Source organism: Aethalodelphis obliquidens, unplaced genomic scaffold, assembly GCF_003676395.1.
Source record: "Aethalodelphis obliquidens isolate GAN/ISIS:26980383/991018 unplaced genomic scaffold, ASM367639v1 scaffold59, whole genome shotgun sequence".
Classification (NCBI taxonomy): domain Eukaryota; kingdom Metazoa; phylum Chordata; class Mammalia; order Artiodactyla; family Delphinidae; genus Aethalodelphis; species Aethalodelphis obliquidens.
The window spans coordinates 1,328,949-1,346,428 of NW_020838003.1; the positions used below are offsets into that span (position 1 = coordinate 1,328,949).

General features: G+C 38.2%; 1 protein-coding gene across 1 annotated transcript in view; it reads right to left on the minus strand.

The window, feature by feature from the left end:
* Nucleotides 1–7,190: 7,190 nt before the first annotated feature.
* ADAMTS3 (ADAM metallopeptidase with thrombospondin type 1 motif 3) overlaps nucleotides 7,191–17,480 on the minus strand; it is a 297,648-nt gene continuing 287,358 nt past the window's right edge. Inside the window, exons 20-22 of the mRNA XM_027087432.1 lie at nucleotides 15,840–16,047; nucleotides 14,021–14,138; nucleotides 7,191–9,959 (exon numbers count right to left, since the gene is read on the minus strand). Coding sequence (XP_026943233.1) covers nucleotides 9,400–9,959; nucleotides 14,021–14,138; nucleotides 15,840–16,047 — 886 coding nt within the window. The 3' untranslated portion in view covers nucleotides 7,191–9,399. The remainder of the gene's footprint in view (nucleotides 9,960–14,020; nucleotides 14,139–15,839; nucleotides 16,048–17,480) is intronic.

The following is a 17,480-nucleotide window of genomic DNA, read 5'->3' on the forward strand; positions in this document are numbered from 1 at the left end:
ATATATATATATATATATATATATATATATAAAATATTATATATATACAATATATATTATAATTATATACTATAATTAATATATAATATAATATATTAATATATAGAATAATATATAGAATATATGATTAATATATTAATATATAATTATATAGTGTATAATATATATAATATAATTATATTATATATATACATATATATTTTTCTCTTTTTGTATGTATTCGTATGCTTCTGTGTGTGTTTTTTCTGTATACTTTGCTTTCACCATTTGTCCTAGGGTTCTGTCTGTCCCTTTTTGTTTTTTTTTAGTATAGTTTTCAGCACTTGTTATCATTGGTGGATTTGTTTTTTGGTTTGGTGGTTCTCTTCTGTCATTATTTTTTTTTAATTACTTAAAACAATTTTTTAATAATTATTTTCCTTTCTCCTTCCTCCCTCCCTCCCTCCCTCTCTCTCTCTCTCTCTTTTCCTTCCTCCCTCCCTCCCTCCCTCCCTCCCTCTCCCTCTCCCTCTCCCTCTCTCTCTCTCTCTTTCTCTCTTTCTTTCTCCCTTTTATTCTAGGCCATGTGGATGACAGGCTCTTGGTGCTCCAGCCAGGCCTCAGGGCTGTGCCTCTGAGGTGGGAGAGCCAAGTTCAGGACATTGCTTCACCAGAGACCTCCCAGCTCCACTGAATATCAAATGACAAAAGTCTCCCAGAGATCTCCATCTCAACGCCAAGACCCAGCTCCACTCAATGACCAGCAAGCTACAGTGCTGGACACCCTATGCAAAAAAACTAGCAAGACAGGAACACAACCCCACCCATTAGCAGAGAGGCTGCCTAAAGTCATAAAAAGGTCAAAGACACCCCAAAACACACCACAAGACGTGGACCTGCCCACCAGAAAGAAAAGATCCAGCCTCATCCACCAGAACACAGGCACTAGTCCCCTCCACTAGGAAGCCTACAGAACCCACTGAACCAATGTTAGCCACTGAGGGCAGACACCAAAAACAACGGGAAATACGAACCTGCAGCCTGCGAAAGGAGACCCCAAACACAGTAGGTTAAGAAAAATGAGAAGACAAAGAAACAAAGCAGATGAAGGAACAAAGTAAAAACCCACCAGACCTAACAAATGAAGAGGAAATAGGCAGTCTACCTGAAAGAGAATTCAGAATAATGATAGTAAAGATGATCCAAAATTTTGGAAACAGAATGGAGAAAATAGAAGAAACGTTTAACAAGGACCTACAAGAACTAAAGAGCAAACAGTCATGAACAACACAATAAATGAAATTAAAAATTCTCTAGAAGGAATCAATAGCAGAATAACTGAGGCAGAAGAATGGGTACATGACGTGGAAGATAAAATGGTGTAAATATCTACTGTAGAGCAGAATAAAGAAGAAAGAATTACAAGAATTTAGGACAGTCCCAGAGACCTCTGGGACAATATTAAATGCACCAACATTCGAATTATACGGATCCTAGAAGAAGAAGAGTAAAAGAAAAGGACTGAGAAAATATTTGAAGAGACTATAGTTGAAAACTTCCCGAACATGGGAAAGGAAATAGGTCCAGGAAGCGCAGAGAATCTCTTACAGGATAAAGCCAAGGAGAAACACGCCAAGACACATGTTAATCAAACTTTCAAAGATTAAATACAAAGAAAAAATATTAAAAGCAGCATGGAAAAGCCACAAATAATATAGAAGGGAATCCCAATAAAGTTAAGAGCTGATCTTTCAGCAGAAACTCTAAAAGCCAGAAGGGAGTGGAAGGACATGTTTAAAGTGATGAAAGGGCAAAACCTACAACCAAGATTACTCTACACAGCAAGGATCTCATTCAGATTCAATGGAGAAATTAAAACCTTTACAGAAAAGCAAAAGCTAAGAGAACTGAGCACCACCAAACCAGCTTTACAACAAATGCTAAAGGAAATTCTCTAGGCAGGAAACACAAGAGAAGGAAAAGACCTACAATAACAAACCCAAAACAATTAAGAAAATGGTAATAGGAACATACATATCGATAATTACCTTAAATGTAAATGGCTTAAATGCTCCAACCCAAAGACATAGACTGGCTGAATGGATACAAAAGCAAGACCTGTATATATGCTGTCTACAAGAGACCCACTTCAGACCTAGGGACACATACAGACTGAAAGTGAGGGGTTGGAAAAAGACATTCCACGCAAATGGAAATCAAAAGAAAGCTGGTGTAGCAATTCTTGCATCAGACAAAATAGACTTTAAAATAAAGACCACTACAAGAGACAAAGAAAGACACTACATAATGATCAAGGGATAACTCCAAGAAGATATAACAATTGTAAATATTTATGCAGCCAACATAAGAGCATCTCAATACATAAGGCAAACGCTAACAGCCATAAAAAGGGAAATCGAGAGTAACACAGTAATAGTAAGGGACTTTAGCACCCCACTTTCACCAATGGACAGATCATCCAAAATGAAAATAAATAAGGAAACATAAGCTTTAAATGACACATTAGACAAGTTGCACTTAATTGATATTTATAGGACATTCCATCCAAAAACAAGAGAATACACTTTATTCTCAAGTGCTCATGGAACATTGTCCAGGATACATCGTATCTTGGGTCACAAATCAAGCCTTGGTAAATTTAAGATAATTGAAATCACATCAAGTATCTTTTCCAACCACAACAGAAATTACAGGAAAAGACTGTAAAAAATACAAACACATGGAGGGTAAACAATACACTACTAAATAACCAAGAGATCACTGAAGAAATCAAAGAGGGTATCAAAAAATACCTAGAAACAAATCAGAATGAAGACACAACGATCCAAAACCTATGGGATCAGGAAAAGCAGTACTAACAGGGAAGTTTAGGAAAGGAAAGAAGAAAAATCTCAAATAAACAACCTAACTTTACACCTAAAGCAATTAGAGAAAGAAGAACCAAAAAATCCTAAACTTAGCAGAAGGAAACAAATCATAAAGATCAGATCAGAAATAAATGAAAAAGAAATGAAGGAAACAATAGTTTGCTGTTTCTTTGAGAAGATAAACAAAACTGATAAACCATTAGCCAGACTCATCAAGAAACATAGGCAGAAGACTCAAATCAACAGAATTAGAAATGAAAAAGGAGAAGTGAAATCTGACCCTGCAGAAATACAAAGAATCATAAGAGATTACTACAAGCAAAGATATGCCAATAAAATGGACAACCTGGAAGAAATGGAAACATTCTTGGAAAAGCACAATCTTCCCAGACTGAACCAGGAAGAAATAGAAAATATGAACAGACCAATCACAAGCATTGAAATTGAAACTGTGATTAAAAATCTTCCAACAAACAAAAGCCCAGGACCAGTTGGCTTCACAGGCGAATGCTATCAAACATTTAGAGAGAACAAACACCTATCCTTCTCAAACTCTTCCAAAATATAGCAGAGTGAGGAACACTCCCAAACTGATTCTATGAGGCCACCATCACCCTGATACCAAAACCAGACAAGGATGTCACAAAGAAAGAAAACTACAGGCCAATATCACTGAAGAACATAGATGCAAAAATCCTAACAATATACTAGCAAACAGAATCCAAGAGCACATTAAAAGGATCATACACCATGATCAAGTGGGGTTTATCCCAGGAATGCAAGGATTCTTCAGTATACACAAATCAATCAATGTGATACACCATATTAACAAACTGGATGATAAAAACCATATGATAATCTCAATAGATGCAGAAAAAGCTTTTGACAAAATTCAACACCCAGTTATGATAAAAACTCGCCAAAGTGGTTATAAAGGGAACCTATCTCAACATAATAAGGGCCATATATGACAAACCAACAGCCAACATCGTTCTCAATATTGAAAAACTGAAACCATTTCCTCTAAGATCAGGAACAAGACAAGGTTGCTCACTCTCACTGCTATTACTCAACATAATTTTGGAAGTTTTAGCCGCAGCAATCAGGGAAGAAAAAGAAACAAAAGGAATCAAATCAGAAAAGAAGAAGTGAAACTGTCACTGTTTGCAGGTGACATGATACTACTCATAGAGAATCCTAAAGATGCCACCAGAAAACTACTAGAGCTAATCAATGAATTTGGTAAAGTAACAGAATACAAAATTAATGCACAGAAATCTCTTGCATTCCTATACACTAATGACGAAAAATCTGAAAGAAAAATTAAGGAAACACTCCCATTTACCATTGCAACAAAAATACCTAGGAATAAACTACCTAAGGAGACAAAAGACCTGTATGCAGGAAACTATAAGACACTGATGAAAGAAATTAAAGATGATGTAAACAGCTGGGGAGATATACCATGTTCTTGTATTGGGAGAATCAAAATTGTGAAAATGACTATAATACTGAAAGCAATCCACAGATTCAGTGCAATCCCTATCAAAGCCCCAGTGGCAGATGAGACTTTGTGAAAATTGTGATCTTGATTTGAAAAAAATCAAATTGAATCTTTTGAGGTCTGTTGGTCATCCATATAAAGATATATACCTTTTTTAAAAGATTATCTGGAAGAAATAATACTTGCAAACTTTTATTGAACACTTAGTGCCTGTCAGGCCCTGTGTTCTTGGCTTTTTCTGGATTATCTAATTTTATGCTCAAACAGCCCCATGAATCATCATCCTCCTCGTTTTACAGATGAACAGACTGAGGCTTAGGCACATCGAGTCATTCACTCAGATCACAATTTGTTGGCTGTATAACTAGCATTTAGACCAGCAGTCTGACTTTACTGCCCCCACTCTCAGCCAGGGCACCATAACTTCTTGGGAAGTTTAGAACTCTGATTTCTTTGTCATAGGAATAGAAAGCAGATCTACTGTCCCTTTATCTTCCACAATGGAGAAGTTTGGTTTCAGCCTTGAACTACTAGTGAAAGTCTCTCCCTGTAAGTCTCCAAACAGCTAATTTGGAAAGAATTATTCTTTGTGTGGATATATTTAGCATATCCACACAAAGAATCTATCTATCTATCTATCTATCTATCTATCTACAGATAGATAGCACCACTTGTTTCTTCAGTCTTGGATTGTAGAAGAGCTTTGTTATTTTGGTTTAAGCTTCTGGAGTGATCCTATAGGGCAGGATATTAACACTTGTGATCTGAGTGTGAATAACACTTGGCTGTGAATAATTATTTTGTTCCCTGACCTCAGGATATTTTGGGGGTTTTGGTAGTTTAAAACATGACACACAACACTACTCAGCCCCAGGTGCACTGTTAACAATCAAACAGTTGAAAGCTAATTGGTCAAATCAACAATTTATTTGAAACTATGAGTTGACTGGAAAAGAGCAGCCTTTCCAATCAACAGTGTTAAGGCAGCAACTCTAGGGTTCACCACGAAGTAGATGAGCAACTTTTTACACACCTGCCTTATGTCAGGTTGGGAGAAATTTAGGGGAAGTTCTGATTCTTTGGTAAACTCTACAGTCAGTTTGCAGAAATTTATAGCACCTTGTCTTAGAATTGTGCTTTTGATGACAAATTCATTTCAGTAGATTATGCTTTGCTTGGTAGGCAGTATTTTAATTTAAAAATTTTATCACTAGCCCTAAGTGAATTATTCAAAAGTGTCTGGGTCCAAAATGTTTTCTAATATTAATTGATGTGTTGATAATGCCTGTGTACCCTAGGATGGTTTTTATATTTTACTGCATTTTATGCAGTTTTACTTTTCCAAAAAATTTTTATTGGAGTATAGTTGATTTACAATGTGCTAGTTTCAGGTGTACAGCAAAGTGAATCAGTTATACATATACGTATATCCACTCTTTTTTAGATTCTTTTCCCAGATAGGCCATTACAGAGTATTGAGTAGAGTTCCCTGTGCTATACAGTAGGTCCTCATTAGTTATCTATTTTATATATAGTAGTGTGTATATGTCAATCCCCATCTTCTGATTTATCCCTCCCCTAGCCTTTTACTTTTTAATTTTCTTTATTTATTATTTTTAAAAACAAGTAATGTCCTTTCTGGCTTATCTATGTTTTCATCATTTTTATTTGATTTTTTCTCTTACATCTTATATTTAAGTGGGTTCATGGTAGGTACAGAGGAATGACTTGATATTTCTGCAAAGTGTATTAACGTAAATACATGAGAAACGTTTTATTTGCTAATAATTTGTGGACATTACTGCACCACTGACCATCTTTGCAGAAATACATACTTATTCTTTAGTCTATTTATTTATTGTTTGCAAAGGTAGAGTGGGTATATTCTGCTAAAATTCTTCAAAATCAATGACTGGAGATCATTTGTAGTGAGTTTATCCTTCCTATTAATTTTTAAAGCTAAATTGTTTGTCTTTAGATCCTGAAACTATGTTCTTTACCACCATTAATGAGGTATAGTGATCATGAGTCAAACTAGCTGTAGACCCTAAAAGAAAGCTGTGGTTCTGTTACATAAAATCATGGGGAGGAGGCTTGGGAAGTTACAAGGACAAAGATGATACTTAATATTTTAGTGAATAACTAAATGTGAAGCCCTGCCCTAACAGCTTTACTTATCTCATTTCTCACAGCAGTCACACAATGATGCTTGACAGTTCTGCCTCCTATCTTACAGATGAGGAAACTGAAATCTAGTGAGGCAACCCAAGATCACTCAGGTATGAAGTGGTAGGTGGAGTTCAAACCTGAATCAGTCTGCCTTTGCAGTTTAGACTGGGAACTGTGGCAAGACAGTGTCTCCCTGTTACAGAAAGAAATGCCCTCTTCTGGGATGTCCTGTCCTTCCCACACTCCTGAGTCCTGGGGTGATGTGCTCCCACCAATCCTCAGGGTTCAAAGCTGAGGGTTGCTTTTCTAAAAACTACCCTGGGATGACACATTTTAAAAACAGAAGTGCCCCTTTTCCTTCTCATACCCCTAGCATTATTGCCACTTTCTGTCTCTTCAAGTTCTGTGGGATGGACTTAGGCAAAAAGCCACTCCCGTAACCTCTTATTTTCTTTTTTTTAAATGTTATTTAAAAAATATTATGATACAACCTGATGTGAGAAGAGGAGACACGGTCACTTTGTTTGAGCCTCTTTAGAGAAAGTCCAAGTAGCAAATGAACTTGATACTATTTCACTTTGTAGGAGGAAATAACATGTTTCCACTACTCAGTGATGAATCTAATGATAAAATCTCGATTGAGCCAGCTCTATATTTTGTTAACATTTTTATTGCTACGTGCTCCCAATACAACAAACAGCATCAGTAGTGTACACTTTGATAAAAAGGAATTTTTAGCTTAGTAGAAAAGGAAGCTCAAAGATCAGAAGTGTAATGAATATATACATCTTTGTGGGAGGTGTATGTGTGTGACCAGGTTTCTCTGTGTTCCCCTGCGGACCAGATGCACGCACACGCAAGCAAACTAGAGGAGAATTTCATGCTCGGGAAATTTTTAGGGGAAAAAAATGACTTCTATTTGAGGTTCAGGGATTGTTTTACAATCTGGAATTCACCTAATTCATTTGACTTTCAAAAGTCTTGCACCAAGTAGCAGCGATTCTTTAGAGGTATAGAGTCAATAGGTGAAGCTGTTATTTTTACCATGGTTAAAAGGCAAACGTTCTTGCACATTCTGTGCTTTGAGAAGTTAACATATCTATATTTTAGTTTGCATAATGTATTTTTAGACAGTTCAGGAACTGACCTCCAAATCATTGTGCTGTCAACACTTATCTTTCTTTTTTCTTTTAAGTGTAATTCATGAAGTATTTATCTCCTTCACATACTTCTTTTTTGGTGTTTTTAATTCCCTATTTCATTAAACAGCTAGCTATCTGAGCCCATACTATTTTATGTTTCGTCAAAGGGGAAAAAGTTACCAACTTTGCATCAACTACTCTAAAAATGCAAAATTTGCATAACATCAATTTTGTTCAATTTTAGCTCTTTGATTTGGCTGCTGTAGTTTGCTTAAATTTCTCCTCTATGTACAGAACAAAGCATGCATCTCTAATTATGTCTCTCTAGTTTACCAAAATATGTCATTGATATTAGCGTAAATATTTAGTACATAAAAATACTATCAAGAAAAAAAATCAACTTTTAATAAATATCTTTAGTTCTGAATTCTATATACAAGTACTTTACATCTACTCCCTGGAGAGAGCATTTCTGGCTTCACTGTGAGTAAGGTGATCACTGACATAAATTACTAGCACATTATTGCAGTCAGATGCATGGTGGTTGTGAACATGTAGATATGAACCATGAGGAAAATAAATATTGCAAACATTGACAAATGCTTTCTTGAAGCTGCTTCCAGAGCCCTAAAGCCCTGTTATACTTGATTGTTATTTCTAGTTCAACGATGCTTTTCTCAGCTACTGACATACAATCAAATGATCTCAGTACATTTTTCCTTTGTTAATAATTACAGTACATTGAGTATACCTGTTTGTATATGTCAACAATGGGACAATTAAAAACAACACAGGAAAGCAGGACAATTCAATGGTGTCTATTGAGGCCCTGGTAAAAGGGTTTCCATTTTGTCCTGCACAGGCTCATTTACTGGTCTCTGTTCCCTGTGACTGCAAGTATACTAAGACACCAAACTTATTCTTTTTTATTTAAAGTATGGAAGGTAATAGGTAAGTTGAAATCTCTATATCTGCAGCTTATCTGTTTTTTTTCTTTTTCTGTAATTTAGGTGTCACATTGCTGATCAAACAAAACCACACAACAAAACCCTTTGTATTGTCAGTAGCGGTGTTTCTAACTTCTTTGTAATATTCTGCTTTGAAAATCAACTCATAGAACGTCAAATAAGGCAATACTCAATGACAGGCACCTAGAATATCCAGAAATGTAATATAGTAAACAATCATTTGAGAACACATCTCTTAAAATAATACTGATTTCTGCAATATACAGTATTTACACAACAGCTGCAAATTTGCTCATACAATATTTCTAATATAGATAAATAGGAATACAAGTCTAAGAATTCTTTGCTCCATTTTCAAAACCTTTTGTTAAAATGTAAACCATTGGCACCTCTTTTTTATTTTTACTGTAACTTTTTAAAAACAACAACAAAAAAATCAGCTGATATGCACAATTGATTCCAGTCCCTTTTCTGCTTTAGAAAATGACCAACACGCTTAGCAACTTACTTTCCTTCGGTTAATAATCTTTGGTGCTTTCTTCCAATGAATTCTGGTAAATGAGTCAATGCAGAACAAAAGGAGGATGAAAGCAACTAGAAAGTGAACCAGCACTTTTTGTTCTTCCACGTACAGATAAAATGAGTTGATGATTTATGGAGATTTCCACTTTAAACAAGCTGTATGCACCACAGGGAGAGCGAGCTTGTCCAGATTTTCCATTGATGTCTAGCCTTTTGGCTTCACTTTCTCATCTTTCCAATGTGGATGATCTTAGCGGACGTCTCTTGTCAATAATCTTTTCATCTTTCTTTGAGGTTCTTGCCTGAGAAGAAGCACCTATGGAATCACTGGCTGCAAGGAAGGGGGCAGCAGCCATTTGTGGAGATGAACTGAGGTGGCCACTCTTGGTGGGTGGGGAGGCCAGTCTCAGAGTCTTATTTTCTGCTGGCTGAGCTCTCCTCTGGGGTAGGTTAGCACCACTGGATTTACTGTTTGGCCTGAAAGCAGCATGTGCATTTGGACCTCCTACAGAAGAGATCCTGCTCAAAGATTTCTTCTTCTCAGCAGGAGTCTCTAAATAGTAAGGAACCAAAGATGTAGGCATCATTAGAGATTCGGGGAGGTCACTGGAGTTAAAGATAGCATCATCATGAGTTTCAGCAGCTTCTGGAAGGTATGGTGGTGGCAGGGTGCTGCTGCGCTTGCTACATGACTCACAACATAACTTGTTATAACCTGGTATGGAGCAGTATCGCGCCAGCACCTCCATTTGACAGAATATGGATTTATCTCCCAAACATGGCTCATCTGCAAAGATTAAAAGACAACAAAATGAGACATACATCCAAACATAAAAGGAGGACAACACGGATGGAGCTAGAGGGCATTAAGCTAAGTGAAATAAGTCAGACAGAGAAAGATAAATATTGTATGATTTCACTTATATGTGGAATCTAAAAAACAAAACAAACAATACAAAAAACAGAATCATAGATACAGAGAACAAATGGGCAATTGCTGAGGGAGGGGCAAAACAGGTGAAGGGGATTAAGAGGTATAAACCTCCAGTTATAAAATAAATAGGCCATAGGGATGTGACATACAGCGTAAGGAATATCGCCAGTCACATGTTAATAACTTTCTATGGGGACAGACTCATTGTGGTGATCATTTCATAATGTATGCAAATACATTATGCATAGTGTATGCAAAATCACCAGGTAGTACATCTGAAATTAACATAGTACTGTATTTCAACTATATTCCATTTTAAATATAAATATAACTAAAAATGAATAAAAGAAGGGAAGAAACTTAAATCGTATATGAATATAAAAAATTTTAAGTAAAAGCTAACATTTATGGGAGTTGCCACATTAGACTTCACGTTAAAAATATGAATATTAGGATGAATTTACTAAAATAAGTATTCTCTATGTGCAAAGCACTTGAATTGACCAGCACTTTCACATCTCCATCAAGAGTCTTCAGATCAAGGGTAATTTTTTCTTCCTAGTAGAAATACATATCTGATTTTAGAATGAGAAAATAGAATTAGTTTTACCATATTTTTAAGATATAGAGGGCACTGTTTTTTTAAATTTTATGATAGTTCTTTCTTTATAATAGAGTAGCCTCTATATTAAGTTTAAATTTAAAATCAAAATAAATACTAAAGACCTGTTGGAACATATTAAATCTTAAAACTATATTACCAAAAGAAAAATCAAGATACTATTTTGATTTGGAGAACATTCTCCAGAGTGAAGGCAACAGTTTCATGTTTACCATTGAACGTTCTCAGGTTATTTGTTATTTGAAAGCACAAATCTGGGTAAAGGGTGCCAACTTTCTTATGAACGATTCACGGTTCTTTAATTTCATTGAATTGATAGTACTTTAAAGAGTACTAAAGTAACACTCACAAAACACTTGGTAGGTGTGTGTGTACAGACTATTTCTATTATTTTTTAATTTTATTGATCATAGGTTATAAGAATTAGATTTCAAAAAATCCAAACATTGAGCTCATGAAAATGTTAGTTTGTATTTCTTTTCAGCCATTCCAGAGCATATCCTATGCAGAGAGCCCATGCACACAGTCCAACACAGAATACTGATCCCATATCCAATTAATAAATGCAAAGAATTGTAAATTGTGGCATTTATATGATATAATCACTTAAAATTACAATGTAATATTAGGTGATTCTACATTGCTAGGTAAGGAACCTGCTATATAACTTGCCAAAGAAATTAAATCCCTTTTCTAAAGTTCGAGGGGAAAAAAAGAGGGTCAGTTGTCAGGGCCAAAACAGGCTAAACTTACCACCTTTGTTAGCGTTATAATGCCATGCCCACTTCCCAAGTTGTGGAATGACTTGTATTTCCCTCACATTTACACATCTATGATACAGTATGATGTGTTTGAATAATTCATATTAGCTAAGATAATAATCTAATTAGGTTGTAAATGCCTGAGAATCACATTAATGGGTTTCACCTCAAGTATCAATCCCTTTTCCTATCTGAATTATTTTTTCTATGGCTATAGCTTTCTATGCCTATAACATTTTCTTTTGGCTTAAGGAAAAGTATCAAGCAAATTCTTGCTGACAGTTGGGCATATCTGCAGAAATATATACCTCTACCAGTTATTAAGATCAATAAAGCTTACTCGAAAAGTGTTTAACCTCCTGACAGTAATGCCTATGTAAGAGTAAAATACTATGGTGACGGGAAATGTTATAGCTTCTAACTAGGTAAATTTGTTCTTTTGGCTTTTACTTGTGATTTGAAGTTTCAAATATACTTTCCAGAGAAAAATGATTAAATATGTAAGTCCTTTGTCTCCCCCTCATGGTCATACTTGTTCATGCCACCCCACATTTCAAAGGAAAATGTACAAAAGAAATATTTTATAAGGTTTCTTTGGAAGAGTAGACAGGCAGTGGGAGGATACGAAGAGAGAGAGGGAGAGAAAGACAGGCACAGAGAATCAGAGGGGTAGGGACACGGGGACTGGGACAGAGAGAAGGCAGGGAAGGCAAGAGACACGGGGAGATGGAGAGACAGATGCAGAGTGGCAGAGACAGAGAGGTGGGCAGGGAGGGTGAGGAAGGACAGAGAAAAGTGGAGGAGAAAGAGAGACACTGACAGACACATGTGCCAGAAAAGGGGGAAGGAGGAGTGTCAGAGAGAAAAAGAGGGAAATAGAGAAGAAGGAGAGAGTTACGAAGAGATGAGGAGAGAGAGAAGAGGAAAGGGAGAGAGCAGGAGAAAGAAAAGAGGTAGAGGTAGGGAGACTGGCGGGGGGGAGAGAGAAAGAGAGAATGAGAAGAAAGAGTGAGGTGGAAAAGCACGAGTGATATACACAGAAAGTGAGCAACATACAGACAGCAAGTGACAGCAAGTCAGAGACAGAGAGCGAAACCCACAGAGGAAAGGAGAGGAGAGAAAAGTGGAGATAGCAAATGAGACACAGGGCTTCCCTGGTGGCGCAGTGGTTGAAAGTCCGCCTGCTGATGCAGGGGACAGGGGTTCATGCCCCGGTCCGGGAAGATCCCACATACCGCGGAGCGGCTGGGCCCATGAGCCATGGCCGCTGAGCCTGCGTGTCCGGAGCCTGTGCTCCGCAACGGGAATGGCCACAACAGTGAGAGGCCCGCATACCGCAAAACAAACAAACAAACAAACAAACAAACAAAATGTGACACAAAGGACACAGACAGATGCAGAGAGAGGCAGAAAAGGAGGAAGAAGGAGACAGTGATAGAAACTGAAACCATCCAATATATGCTACTTGTTTTACAATAGCAAATGAAATTATACAGATGTCCTCTGACTTATGATGGTTCTACTTACGATTTTTGGACTTTATGACGGTGTGAAAGCCATATGCATTCAGTAGTACTTTGAATTTGGATCTTTTCTGAGCTAGGGATACATGGAATGATACTCTTTTGTGATGCTGGGCAGCGCAGCAGCTGCAGCTCCCAGTCAGCCAGGCGACCACGAGGGCAAATGACTGACACACTTATAACCATTCTGTACCCAGACAACCATTATGTTTTTTACCTTCAGTATAGTATTCAATAAATTATATGAGGTATTCAACACTTTATTATCCAATAGGCCTTGTGTTAGATGATTTTGCCCAACTACAGGCAAACGTAAGTGTTTGGAGCACGCTAGGCTATGGTGTTCAGTAGGTTAGGTGTTTTAAATGCATTTTCGACTGACAGTATTTTCAACGTAGGATGAGTTTATCAGGATGTAACTCCATTGTAAATTGAGGAAGATCTGTACTTTAAAGAAAAGAGACTCCGCCTTTGCAATATGGCAAGAGTAAGGCAAATTTTAGCATATGCACAAGGTATCTATTTTGAAAGCACGCTGTTCAAGTCTATGAAAATGGATGAGCAGGTATTGGAAGTGGCTTTGTGAATGACATTTATCATCCACATGCCTAAATTGAATGATTTTAGTAAAGTATTGCCAAACCTTCTGCATTATTATGCCTTTGACAATGATGTGAAGTCATAAAGAAAATCAAAGAGAGAAAACACGTAGCTTCTAGAAACACAAATTGACAGAAGCTACATATACATGACACGGCCCTCACCCCAGCATTACTGCCTACTGGGAACCACAGAGGCCGCAGCGGTTATGATAACTAAATGGAGGGGACATTGCCACAGACACCCATCTTAAAGAACTCTATTAAGCTAATATCTCAAGGGTGTTTTCCTTTAGTCATTTTTCAGTAAGCAAATGGAAATTCCAGAGCTTGCCCAGAAAGGAAGTTCTGCTTTTTGAGGCTCAAAAACCATGATCAGAACAGTGAAATCCATCAGTGTCACACCTACCATTACAGGGAGGCAGCTGACAGGCTCGGACAGATTCAGGCTTTTCACCATCGCAGTGGTCACCCGCCCTGCAGAGGACCTGCCTCACCTCTGTCCCTTCGCCGCAGGTTACTGAACACTACAGAAACAAAGGCTGTGATTATAGATGTTTATTCCACCAGGACTGTCTTTCTTCCTTTCCCCATGTGCACACTCAGACACACACATGCACACACGAGCACACACGCATACACAGTTCTGGAGTTCCTTCTCTACAGCCCAGTGTTACAGTGACTTGGGAGACAGAGAATCCTAGCTTTACCCTGGGAGCATTGTTCTTTCTCTGAAAGCTTCATAGAATTGCTGTAGGACTAAATGAAGTCAAAGGAGACAATGTATATAAAACAGTTATGCCTGGCATATAGTAAGCATTTGATGCCAAACAAGTCATTGTTATAATGTAACTCCTTCTGTAGTTCCTAAAAGCAGTAGTGGAGCCCGTTTTCAGAGAGCCTGTCACAGATTGAGCTTCCCATTCTCTCACCTTCCTTACAAATGGTGAATTTACTGACATGCTATGTTGGTTAATTAAACCTCTTTGGAGCTACTATTACTCTTTTCCCACAAATTCATTTCTTTAAGGAATGGGCTAACTGCTCTAAAACTAAGCCCAGAAGCAGCCGTGCTATTGATCTAGGTAGGAGCTGTAGAGGAGGGATGCTTGTTCCAGGACTCTGAGGGGAACAAGACATGAGTTATCCTTAAAGTCCTGTGCAGGTCACTTTCATTTGCCTGTTCCTTCCCTCCTGGGCCTGCTCTCCACTCCCTCCTTGTCCTCTGTCTACTTTTAGCTGCCCTTTCCTCTGATCCACTCTACTATCGCCCCCTGATTCTTCATTTGGAGTTTTTAGATATATCAAAGAACTGTGGTTAATACGGGCAATGAGACACTGATTGAGCCAGTCACCAAGCAGACGTCATTTGGACAGGCACCGACTGGGCGCTGGGGAAGCAAAGCACCTGGTTTCTTGAGAAATGCATGGACTAGTGGCAAGCACAGGCTCAAAGACAGGAGTTACAGTACACTGCTGTGATCAGCAAGCCACTGGAAGGCCTCTTTGCCTTTGGAATGTGGAGGAAGGACTGCCGGGAAGGGCAGCCCTGGTAGGTGGTATTTTGGACCATGGAGCTGAGCCTTGATGGATGAGGGGCAGATGGTCACATAGGAGCAGGGGGAGGGGCAAGCCAGCCAAAAGGGAGGAGGCTCAGACCAGCATGGTCTTTGAAAGAGTAAACAGTTTACTCAGACTGGGACAAAGAGTTAGAATAAAGGAAGATGAACAAAGAAGAGTTATCATGGGATTTATTGTGGTTGTCATTTTGCAATGTACACAAATATCCAATCATTAAGTTGTACACCTAACTCTAAGGTAACGTTACATCAACTACACTTCAACAAAAAGAAAAAAAAGAAGCGTTCGTGTGGTGTCAAATGGGGCAGGGCCCTGCATTCAAGGTCAAGGGTTTGGAATGTATCCAGGAGGAAAGGTGCAGTTCAGAAAAAATACCGGACAGAAGATCAGTCACTTTTCAGAGGCCTCTGTGTCACAAGACATCCAAACGTAGTTTGCCCCCATCAACTAATCTTTCATGCAAACACTGTTTTAACCTGTGAGTTTTTCCTAATACCTACAGATGCGTAATGCTTCCAAAATATGTGACAGTTTTGCAATTCACATAAAGCCTACCTGATATGGAAGCCAAATTAAAATATACTTCACGTCCTTACCCCTCCCCCCCAACCGCCCCCCGCCAACGCACACAGAATTCGCACACCCACCTCGTTCCAGGGCCCCGTTTTCCACTGGGCCGGGCAGGGCACTCTGTTACAAGGCCGGCGGCTCTCTGGACGGCCCCCCACGCAGTACTTGCTGTGCACCGAGCGGTTGGTGCCATCGTGGGACGGCTGGAGGCAGCGCACGGCGCGGAGCTGATAGCCGGAACTGCCGCAGGTTTTGGTGCAGTGCTCCCATTCTTCTGCCGCCCAGCTGAGGATGGGGGTTAAGACTGAACTTGGCGACCAGGTTGCGTGGTGTGCCCCTCCCTGCACCGCAAGCCTAGCTCCTTCTGCCCTCTGAATGACGTGCCCCCGCCCCACGGGGCAGGTTCAGAAAGACGGGCACATCAAACAAAAAGTCTGAAAACTTTCTAACAGTCATAGGCGGGGCACATCTATTTGTTAGGCCCTAGTATTGTCTCCCAGTGACTCTGAAACAACCTTCTCTTTTCCAAAAGGATCATCCTCAGAGGGTTTCTGAAACTCATCTTAAAGTTGTCCCCTTAGGTTCAGGCATGATGGTAGTTTCCCAAAATAGCACCAACTCATAAAGAAGATGTGGCACATATATCCAATGGAATATTACTCAGCCATAAAAAATGAAATAATGCCATTTACAGCAGCACAAATGGACCTAGAGATTATCATACTAAGTGAAGGAAGTCAGATAAAGACAAGTATCATGATATCACTTATATGTGGAATCTAAAAATATGCTAAAAATGAACTTATTTACAAAACAGAAATAGATTCACACACATAGAAAACAAACTTATGGTTACCAAAGGGGAAAGGGGGTGGAGAAGTGATAAATTAAGAGTTTGGGATCAGCAGATACAAGCTGCTATATATAAAAGAGATAATCAACAAGAACCCCACTATATAGCACAGGGAACTCTGCTCAATATTTTATAAAAACCTATAAGGGAAAAGAATCTGAAAAAGAACATATATATATATATATATATATATATATATATATAACTGAATCACTTTGCTGTCTACCTGAAACTAACACAACATTGTAAATCAACTATACTTCAATAAAAATAAAATAAAATAGAAACCAACTCATTATAATAAATAATTATAAAATTATAAAAACCTACTCATTAAAATAAATAAAACCAACTAATTCTCAGCCATATTGCCTCACGGTGTTAAATATCTGAAAGGAAATTAAAAAAGGCTCCATCTGATGCCGGCTATGACAAGGTGGTTTGGTTGCTGCTGCTTTTTCATTACCTCATGAGTTTACTCATGTTTGAATACTCTAAATGACATTACAGTTCCATCTCTATGCTTGTTGCTGTGAAGGCTACCTGACATATCCATCATGTTTGGAAAATTCAGTTCTTCATATAGGCCCTTATTGGACCTGATGAAAGGGTAAAGGTTGTATGCATCTGGGCCTGAGCAGAAACTGCTTCCACGAATATACCTGATAGAAATATTTCCAAGGAATTTATTTTCAAAAAGATATCCTATGGGACATTCCCAAATTCTATGTCCAAATTCGATGTCAGTGCCCCAGCCCTCTCCAAATTAGCTATGGATACAATATGACAGACAGTTCGTCATTGCATATGTCCCGAAGGGTTGTCACCATTGATTCCAACTAGGTAATCAATCTGTTAGTATGTA